We start from the raw sequence: 10,863 nt of genomic DNA, 5'->3' as shown, positions 1-10,863 counted from the left end.
CAGATACACCACTGCGAATATTGTCGAATGATCTTATTTCGCACATACTATTCAATACTGATTACTAGCCAATTGGCAGTTTTCATTATCATTACATCATATCCTGTTTGCCGAACGTGTAACGTTCAATCATAGGAAAATGTAATATGTGTAAAAAGATAGCACGGTGAATTTAAATGATACTATGGCGATATGTTTTAGAAAAGGGTTTACCGATGACAGGAAAGAAAGAATATACAGATATTTGCTCGAAAATATACAATTACAATTATAATTTAAAATATATTATTGCAACAACATGTAATACAATAAAGAATATTTAGAAAGAATACTTTTGGAAATACTTATACAATACATTATCAAAAGCTTTTCAGAGAATACAAAAATACTGTTTGAAAATAAATATATGTATGCACATGCATAAATATAACATTCTTATATAAAATTTTTTAATATCCTTATTTAAAGGGATTTTATACTCTGAAGTATAAGAGGTGGAAATACAAGGAATACTGCACCAGTGAGATATGTTGCCTTGCTGCCAATACACCAAAAAGCTAAAATAAAACACATTATTTTGATATATTAATTTAATTAAACATTCGTAAGTTTCATTTTTACCTGAGGAAGCAATTATGGGTCCACAAGCCCGAGCTAGTGCTCCAAGTGAACGAAAAACGCCTGTTATCGCTCCTTTCTGATTTTCAGGTCCAATTCGTGTTACAAGCGTCATCATACAAGTAACAACCATAGCAGTAGCTAAAATACACAATGTAGTGTAATATGTTTTGTTATTCTTATAAACATTTAATCCATCAACTGGGTCATTCCTTGATTAGAAATACCTTCAATATCTTTAAAAATATACATTTTAAAATAACTAAAGACGAATTTATTTATATAATAAATTGATATAATAAATATATTTTACGAATTATATTTTCTTGGTTTACATTCACGTTAATATGTTATATTCACAGTCAATAAATTTGCTTTCAATCAAGGAATTCATCTCCCTCTGTTAACCCTTTGTACTCCGAGGTTCTTATTTACCATTCATTTTGTCCTCTTAGAAGGGACAACTGAGTGCAAAGGGTTAATACATTGAATAGTTCTATTATAATATACTTACAAATTGCAAATAAAAGTACTCCAACAGATAGCATTAGCAAACTATCTGCTATCCCTACACACACAAATGCTGGAATTATTAACCATAGGCCCTGAAAATATTCATACAATATACAAGATGTCAACAAATATACAAATCTTTGTGGCAATTTTTAAAAATCTTTACCAATTCTGCAGTAGATTTTGTTTTATTAGATGGAATTGTCCGTACCCAACCTCCTTGTAAAATTGCCATAATCAACCCAATTGCTAAAAACATCCATCCTTGTTGCATACTTGTAAATTCAAATAGGTAATGAGTCAGGAATGTTAAAGTAAATTCCAAACCACTATAGATAAATAAATATATGAAGTAAGCATAACCCAACGTTTGCAAACTCTTCTTATCTGAAATAATACATACAAATTTTTTTCTGACTGTCTAAAGAATTTATGATGTGAAAATATAAACAAATATTCACCTTGAACATTCAAGCCAGAGACTCCATTAAACTGGAATAAATCTATGGGATTAATATAAGCAAAAGCTCTAGAGATGCCAGATTTAAAAATTGTTACTCTATGTTTTGATGGTAATGATTCTTTCAAATTGCAAACAACAAAACATAAATCACTTGCTGCCAAAAAAAGGGCAAACACAGCAGGTATTATATACCAAGCTCCTTCTCTATTATTGCTTGAGATCCAAGCAAAAAATGCACCTATCATTGGTCCCGCAACAAAACCTATGGAAAAAGCAATACCAACAAGTGCCTAAAAAGTGAAAAATTTTAGTTTATAATTGTGTTCACTTTCATGCTTGTCCTTTCATTAATTCCTTTAAACTGTACCATTGCTTTTCCTCTTTCTTTTTCAGATGTAACATCAGTAATAATAGCCATGGATAAACTAATATTTCCTTTACTAATACCACCAATAAATCTTGCTAATACAAATATAGTGAAATTAAAAGAAAGTGCCCATAATAAATAAGACATCATAATGCCTATTAAACAAAGTAACATCAAGGGTTTTCTTCCATAAATGTCTGATAATGCTCCAATTATTGGTGAACCCAAAAACTGTAAAAAGGAGTACATAGAACCAAGGAATCCTAAAAATTAAATTATATTCATATATTAGTATACATGCATGAGTAAATTGAAAAGAAGGAAAAAGAAACCAACCTCCATATAATACAGTACTGACTTTATCAGGGGCATCAAAAAATTTTCTTGCGCTTTGTATATAATGCAAGATTTTGAAGTACAAACCTTGGTCATTTTCTATTTCTTTATAATAATCTAATAAAGCTGGAAACAGTGGCAGTATTATAGTAAATGCTAAGAGATCCAGAAGTAAAGAAATAAACACCACTTTAACAGTATTGTCCTTTATTTTGGCCATGATTATTTTTTGTATACTTTACAAATATAAACTAAAAAAAATATCGAGACTATTAGAGGAAAATAAATCATTAATCAAACATTTATGATTCAAATTCGATCAATCGCATGGTTCGTATTTTAAGTACGTCTCTTTAATTCTTAACACGTGGCATTATTTTCATCAAACAAGATGTTTGTTAAGACGATATAAACTACAGACGAGATTAACGGGGCTACTTCTTGTGTCTTTCATTATAAAGACTGGAAGAGATTAATTCTAAGAAATAGAAAGGTCTGACCCACTTTTTGGCAAGTCCCATTTTGGTAAACATTTACCAACAATACCAACAGTCGATAGAAAAGAAACCTATTTAACTGTTAGAGTAATGTCACAAAAACATTTTTATGTTTCTATATTATTAAAAGCAAATTACACTTCAACTCATAGTGCTCTCATTTTGAATCAAATGATTTGTGACATGCAAAAAAAGAACAGTATATTCGTTGTTTCTATTTATAAACAACATGCATGCCTTTTTATTAATCGTAAAACAGATACCTAGCGTATCGATAATGGTGATGGTTCTTCACAGATGTTACGTCATAAACAAACCAATCGAAATCAACAAGTTACACGTTAGGTACTTCGAACTTTTTGAAATGTTTAAAGTTTAGAGACTAAATATTTAAACTACAGAATTACAAACTAAAGAATGTCACAGAATATGATGCTCGAAAATCTGGTAGAAGTAGAAAATACTGTATTTACAGGTACACATATTGAATCACGGATAATAGCTACATTATTTTTATTTGTCAGTGAAGCGAGAAATAGCACAAATAGGCACACCCAGAAGCATTACGTACGTTAACTTCCGGCTGCACACGATATAAAGTGTTCGTATACACGAAACACGAACACGTTTGCATTCAACCACGGATCCACTTCCTCATCGGGAACAAAGATCTTTTGAAACCCGTCCTAAAGCGTAACGTCGCCTGGAACAGCCGTTTTTAAAACACATATTTCAATATTAGCTTTCTTAATACTTTATAAAATGACAAATTAAACATAAACATAAGAAGCCAGGTATTCAATTATTATTATATATATATAATTAGTACCAATTACATTCATCGTTGAAGGTACACACATTTATACGATATTTGAATAAAAAATTTATATTAATAGTCATATTATCAGTATTATAAGATGTCCTTGAAATAAAATCACAGTACCTGTATGTACACATATACAGCACGCGAGCACGCAAGTCCTATACAATACAAAGTGTCACATTCATCCTCCTTCGGTATTATTTACTATAAACATATATTTCTAAACGATTAAAGAATTTTACGGGTAGTCCTAATCTACACATAGAACAGGTGGTTCAAGAGCCAGCGGTATTCGACTATGGTTAAAATTTAAGCAAGGGATTCAACGCTTGCCATCTGGGCCCTACGGTGTGATGCACATGCGGCACATTGATGCCACTCCGTGGCATGTGTCGGTGTTCGACGAGACTTTTCTTATATGTACTCTGAAAAGATAACACAAACAACGAGAGAGAAGAAAAATCATAATCTTCTAAGTTAGACAGGTGTCTCAGTACAATCAATTTCAAAACTGACGCATTTAATTGGTATTATCATATTGATAAACTTAAAGACATCAGGAAATAAGAATTCTAATCCAAATAAATGTCCTCACAATAATATAACTTCGTTTTCTCTTATCACATTGTGTGTCAAGCACAAAAAGAACTCGAAACAATCTACGAAACAAACCTGTTACTATATTTCCATTATCGTTTATTCACGATGCGAACGTAGGAATACAAATTTCGGGAGAATTTTACGACGAAAGCTGTCCGTCTCGTCAAACTCGATTCAACAAGGGCGCAGGTATGTAAAGAGACAAAGCAACCGAACTTAAAATCCCGTAAGAAGGGTGTTCGTAAGACGAGCGCAAGAGTATCCGTGCGCGTGTATGCGCTCTAGAGAAAGAGAGAGGGACGAGGACAGAGACAGAGAAAGGGAAGGAAGAAAGGAAATAAAGCGAACGAGACGCAGGCAGATGGGGAAACCCGGACCAGTGAAAATCGACAATTTTCTAGGAAGCACGGTCTGGATCGTAAACGCGTACAGTGGAAATCTTCGGACAATGAGGACAAAGAGAATTTTCGGGTACACGTACCGGCTGGCAAGCTGCATCGTGTACGGGCCTACGTACTGTAGAAAGCCCTGCTGTTCCCGTGTAAGCCCTGCAGGTATTATGAACTAGGTGCGCGCAAGGGCTTTCGAAACCAACCATAGCCATCGTATATGCCATAAACACGAGTAAAGACCTTCTACTCTCTCTCTCTCTCTCTCTCTATCTCTATCTCTATCTTTCTCTCGTGGATTGTAAATCCCCTGTTCCACGGGCACGGTATTAAAGGGAAGAAGATGACGGTCCGTCAACCCCCAATACAACGGGAGAAGACGTTTGCTAGGAGGTATACTCGTTGAAAACCGGGATTCGAGCGTTGTGATGTCGCAGTTCGAGGGGTGGGAAAAAAAGAAACCAACTGAAATGAACTAAAGCGAGGAAAGAGGGGTGCAGGGAAGGGGGATGGATAGAAGGTAAAAGCGAACGTTCGGAAAAAAAATAAAGAAGGAAAGGAAAAAGAAAGGGACGAACCGAAAAAAGGATGGAACGATGGCACACGGTGAAAATAAGGAGGAACAGAGGAGACTGTATTGTGGAGAGTATCGTATGCGTTCGAACCCGTGGTACATCTATATAGAGTAGTATAGTACCAACGTAGGAATAAGGATATGTAAGCGCGCGTGCCCGCGCAACCGACAGCAGATGCGCTCACAGCGCAGCTGTCCTCCTACAAGTGGTTCTCAATCACTCTGTGTTTACGATTCCCTTTCTTCCCTGCACGAACATGCTTGTCAGCATTCGCTCGAAGAATAAACATTAAGAGATTGTTATTTTTAATGAACTTGAAATGATTGAATTACGCGAATTGCGGAAAATGACGTATAAATAAATCATACGGAAGATTTACTGTCTTCTTCAGCGTAGATTTATTTAATACTATACGATCTACGTGAAAGTTATCTCGTGTATCGTACACCATGAAAAAAGCACTTCATAATATATGGTGCATGTTATCAAGGAATACGATATTTAAATAATGTTTCATTTTTCTCATTTTTGAATTGCTAGCTTTCGGACATTGCAATACGTCGTTGGCTATGCAGCAAGTCATAGCACGATGACAGAAGAGCACGTGCTGACCGCAAGGTTCAGCTGTTCCAGGTGAAAATACGTACGAGAATCTACCAACACAGCTTGCTGAACGGTTGAGTAGTTTAACACTTATCGTACGGCTCCATACATACTTAGTCGCCGCGTGAATCACGCTTTACTTGTGACAGATCTTTAGATTTACACGACGTGCTATGATTTTGTATACTTAACTCTGCAACTGTATGCCAGGATTGCTTTTAGCCAAATTCTTAAGCAAAATCCTCTGAATTTTTCATTTTTATCAATGAAGTTTTTTAACTTGCCTCTACTTATTAGAAATTAAAAATTATTCATTACCATATCCTCTAAAATAATTTGTATTGTTTTATATACAGTATTTAACACATGAACACTATTACATTCCTGACCTACAATAAATTGTTTTGTAACTTTTAAAAAAGAATAAAAATTGCAAATTCAATTCTTCCAAATTTAAATGTTTTTAACTTACTGTTTACAACGCAACGTGGATAACCTTTAACTTTAAGGTTATGGAAATGTCCTAATTTTGCAAAATACAATAGTACTATTGAAAACATTATTACACATTTATTTATTAAACGTGTAAGTTACTTTTATGTATTTTTAAACAACATACAAATTATCTAATTTTACAAAGCATACTACTATCGGGAAAATGTTTGCACGTGTACTTATTTACATATTAAATGTGTAAATTAATTCGACGCATTTTTAAATGAAATTCAAGGTGTTTAATTTTGCGAAACAATGTTGTTGAAAAGATTGTTGCACATGTACGTATGCATTAGGTGTGTAAATAAACTTGGTGCCAGTTTAATCCTAGAATCGAAAGTTCATTATTCATAAATTGTCTCAAATGACATATTTCTGACCAAAAAGTTTGATCCAAAGATAACACTTGTAATATTGTACTATGAAAAAAGCTTTTAGAATTCGTAAATTTTATAAATATTTATGTTTAAAAAATATTGAATAACGTTTGTGTTCTAGGGTTAAACAAAATTGGAATTTTATTCATGGACCACACCATATTAACCTGTGAACCAAACTAACCCAAGTCCATTTCTTTCAAAATTCAGTTGTACATGTGATTTTACTGCTGTCTCTTTATTTCATTAGAATACTAAAAATCTATTTAAATTACGTTAATCGCTGTAAGCGAAGATTTAATGATACAAAGTACTGCAAAACTATATTAAAAAATGTATGATCACATTTATTCTTCTGCTCTCCTAAAAAATAACAATACAGGAGTTGGGTCAGTTTGGCTCACAGGACCGATTTATTAATCTGTTAAATTAAGTGAAATTACACACAGACTAAAGGGGCACGTATTACAATTGAAAATAATTAACATGTCCTTTTCCCATTTTATCTAATGCATTTCTTTACGTAAAAATTACTTAGAGTTTAACCCTCGACTCACTCTCGTCGATGTTGTGAGTGAGACGCAGTTGGCGATGACACACGACCGATCGATTATCTGTAACGCACTTTGAAAAATATAACTCAGAAAATTCATCTTTTAAGAAGAAAAAGTGGGTCACAAGTATATTTTCAACTGGTTACAATGAAAACGTCGTTACGATTTTTCCGAGACGAGTGCTCGAAAGTGTCGCTACCACGATCCCTATACAGCTCAGCTATTGTAAAATTCGGCTGACCCTTTTTTTTTTCGTTCCCATGGGATATCTTACCTGACGAGGTTACAGAAAAGAACAAGAGAAGGTATACGTCACGTATTTGACAGGCGGAGCAAAATTCAGGACAGCTGATACAATTTTGGCGGGCTTTACTGGTGAATCCGCGCCACAAAGCGGTAATAGGGAGAGAGGGAAGAAGAAAGAGCGCACAAAGTGTAAGGAGAGGACGGTTGTTCTTCTGAAAAGAAGGAGAAAGAGAAGGGTACGTCGAGAGAAAAAGGAGGGGGGCCGGAGAAAGACGAAGAACGCGCGAGAGGACAGGAGACTGAAAGACAAGGAACGACAGAAGAAAAGAGGAGGAAGTGGAAGAATCGAAGGTAGAAGTCGACGAAGACAGAGAGATCAGGGAGCAGAGCTAAAAAGAAAGAACGAAACAGAAAAAGGAGGGAAGGTTCAAAGTTGTTGCTGGTGTTCCAGCTTCGTTGCTGCTGTTAAATAAGAATAAGCCCCCACCACAGGACTTAAGGGGCACCTATATAGCCGAGGGCTTTCATGTACTTGGGGCCCAAAAGGAATAAAGCGTCGAGACACCTGGCCACGAGCGGCACAGGCAGCAGTTCGTTGTCGACTCGCCGAGCGGGATGGTCGCGTCTTCAACGCCTCTTCGCTCGCCACGATTTGTTGTTGGATATACACACTTCCGTGACCGAGAACCACGCTCGGAGCCTGTTAGAAACGACCGACGGTTTTCGAAGCTCCTCTGTCTTTCTTCGTCGCTTGTCGCCATCGTCGCCGCCACGCACGCCACGCTGTCGTCGTCATCATCGTATCTTAAAACGCACCGCGTGACAGTATCGCATCGGCAGTGTGTTGTGTAGTGGACAAGAAAAACGACCAGGAACCGTTTCGGCACTTCGCGATTCTTCGCGACATTTGTTATCCTCCAGCACTTTTTCGACCCAAAAGTGGCGACGTCGGGGCAAGGGGGAGGCAAACGATGAAGGAAGAGGACAAGAGAAGAGAATCGACAGAGGCGGGACTCTGGCGACCGGCGAAAGACGTCATTCGTTTCGATTTAGGGGTAGGGTGTACGGTGTACGCTATACACCGGTAACGTGCTTCGTCGGAAACGTGGATCCCCGCGTGCACGCGCCTCGTGATTCTGTGCTGTAACGTACTATAGAAATCTGTGCAGCATTTCGATGTCTCGTGCTCGGGACCGGCTAGGTCGAGAAACGGTTGAGTAGTCTAAATCACGGTCACCGGACCGTTGAGTCGTAATGTGCGTCGTAGGCACGTTCGTGAGGGTTATTCATGAAGATCGCGCCAATTTTGATGAGTTCCTCTCCTCGGTAACAAAAACGCGCCGGTTGGTTAAACAGTGTTCGACGTAAAATTACGCAACGCGTATCTATCAGAGCGTATATACTCGTAGAGCGTATATCGTGGACGAAATTGGATTTGAAAGGTAATAGTGGATTTTTGAATCTTGTGTACGAGCCAACGTTAGCACATGATGTATGTAGATTTTGAATGTTTGAATTGTAGAAGTCTGGCGGAATAGTGTTCTTCGTATGGACCGTTTGTGAATACACGAGACAGTATTTTGCGACTTGAATCGAATCGAGCTCTCTGATTCGGAAACTGATAATCCGAAGGCCGAGTTAGAGAGACCTCGTGCGAAAGTACGCATTTATGGTATAATGCATTTTCGGTGGACGTGCTCGTTACGCGTCAACAAAATTCGATTGTACGATCACTAGCAACTACTGAAAGTTCTTCAATTTGAATATGTGTTCTTTGTTCGTTGAATTATCAGCGAATATAAGCTAAAATGCGTTGTATCATTAAGATTTGAACAATTCTAAACAATGCGGTATTCCTGGATAAAATATTCGTTCGTTGATGTTTTTCTTTTCTTACAAGCGATATTTAACTCGGGACGTCAAAAGATCGTCCAACTAAAACTTGCATCGAAGATAGGCCGAGATTTGTGACAATGTTTCGTGGTTACAAAATTTCTCAATATTGCACTTGTCCCGGCCTATCGGAATGCATTGTAACTCATCGACGGAATAGCAGAAGGGAAACAACAACAGAAAAAACTGCTGCTAAAACGAGACATGGGGCAAACGGAAAGAGGAAGAGATATGGGGTAGCGCTCTGCAACCATAATTTTCGGCAAATTTATCGAGGATACCGGCAGGTTGGGATGTGGGCATTATTTGTCGTAATATTAGATCAAATTGCACTCGTCCCGGCCTGCTGGATCTATTCGACATGTCATCTGCTGCGTTTTCGGTGCTGGATCAAAATTTTCTTGCGTTTATTGTTTGAATGAGACTAATAACATGAAAGAAATTTATACATCTTTTATTGTTAGTACAGTGATATGTATGATGTATGGCGTTAATACTAAGTTATTTATTTTTGTAATGGTGAATGCATAATTTAACGATAAAAGTGTAATATCGCGTTTTGCATGCACGTCTGTTATATAAGTCTAATCAGCGTAAAGATTAGAAAGAAAATAAAGTACAAAAATAACATTTTTCGTTTCTTTTTTTAATGTGTAACAACCCTCAGTCGTACGAAATATTTGTCTTGTAGAATTATTCTTTAAATTAAGTTCTTAAAGTTGATAATTGGTAGCATTATCTTTTATAGTTTCAGAATTAGACAAATGAAATTAGTGTAGTTTATGGTAACAATTTAAAAATAATACTAAATCCGAAGAAAGGATAATAAATCCCTAAAAAACGTAATATCACGCAATACTGCTTAAATTCAAAGAAGCAACGTTTCTTTCTACAAATCGTAGATACAAATTAGTTTATTGTGAGTTAGTGGTGCATGAATCTAGAGAAAAAAATCTTTTTAATACAATGTTTTTAATATACAAGAAAAAAGAATCGAGAATATGTACGGAATTTTGAGCATCTCTTTGTTTATCGTTCAATGAAACGAACCGTGTAATGCGCGCATTGTTGCTGGACGTTCCTTCTAAATACTATTGAATTCTTTTCCACGGCGCGGAAATGGAAGAAAAAAAGGAAAATTTTGCTGAAAGGAAGCATGGAAGAAAAAGAATCCCGAGGGGTTACGTTACGTTCGATCGAATAAGAAAACACAATAAAAGTAGTAGGGCGGTCGTCGTTCCCTTGGTGGAATATGAATCCTGTTTTTCATTCATATTCTTCAGGTAGAAGACGCGTGGTACAACGCGATGCAAGCATCCCCCTTTAAGAGTCCCACGGTTTGAAATAAAACACCTGGCTTCTTCCCTATGCGCGTACGATACGCTGTATGCATACACACGTATACTCGCACACACGAATCGCACACGATGCCCGTACTCACGATTCGTTGCAGAAAGGTTTGCGCGAGCGCACATTCTCACGGCGGAGAGAACTGCTTGCTTCCCTTCGTGGAC

The 10,863-nt window shown here is 36.7% G+C and overlaps 1 protein-coding gene across 2 annotated transcripts; it reads right to left on the bottom strand.

Annotated features, from left to right (window-relative positions):
- Positions 1-83: 83 nt before the first annotated feature.
- Rtet (major facilitator superfamily domain-containing protein rtet) lies at positions 84-2,801 on the bottom strand. 2 transcript variants are annotated; one of them, XM_076386277.1, is made up of 7 exons: positions 2,298-2,801; positions 1,962-2,224; positions 1,593-1,884; positions 1,298-1,518; positions 1,133-1,223; positions 622-759; positions 84-557 (listed from the first exon to the last, which is right to left on the bottom strand). In XM_076386277.1, exons 1-7 carry the CDS (start codon positions 2,515-2,517, stop codon positions 463-465), a joined length of 1,320 nt encoding a protein of 439 aa, XP_076242392.1. In that variant the 5' UTR covers positions 2,518-2,801; the 3' UTR covers positions 84-462. The 2 variants fall into 2 exon arrangements, with proteins under 2 accessions (XP_076242392.1, XP_076242393.1); XM_076386278.1 differs by having other exon boundaries at positions 85-557; positions 2,385-2,801.
- Between the last annotated feature and the right edge of the window lie 8,062 nt (positions 2,802-10,863).

The sequence above is a fragment of the Calliopsis andreniformis genome, chromosome 9 (assembly GCF_051401765.1).
Source record: "Calliopsis andreniformis isolate RMS-2024a chromosome 9, iyCalAndr_principal, whole genome shotgun sequence".
Lineage (NCBI taxonomy): Eukaryota > Metazoa > Arthropoda > Insecta > Hymenoptera > Andrenidae > Calliopsis > Calliopsis andreniformis.
Note: the sequence above shows the minus strand (reverse complement) of the source record. Positions and strands in the feature narration are given on the sequence as shown.

What these genes read in the sequence shown, in the direction of transcription:
- Rtet (XM_076386277.1), bottom strand. Translation starts at nt 2,517, where the DNA reads ATGGCCAAAATAAAGGACAATACTGTTAAAGTGGTGTTTATTTCTTTA. An exon ending in AAGAAAGAGGAAAAGCAATG is followed by an intron (nt 1,885 to 1,961) that starts GTACAGTTTAAA and finishes TTCACTTTTTAG; the next exon opens with GCACTTGTTGGTATTGCTTT. An exon ending in CAAAATCTACTGCAGAATTG is followed by an intron (nt 1,224 to 1,297) that starts GTAAAGATTTTT and finishes GAATATTTTCAG; the next exon opens with GGCCTATGGTTAATAATTCC.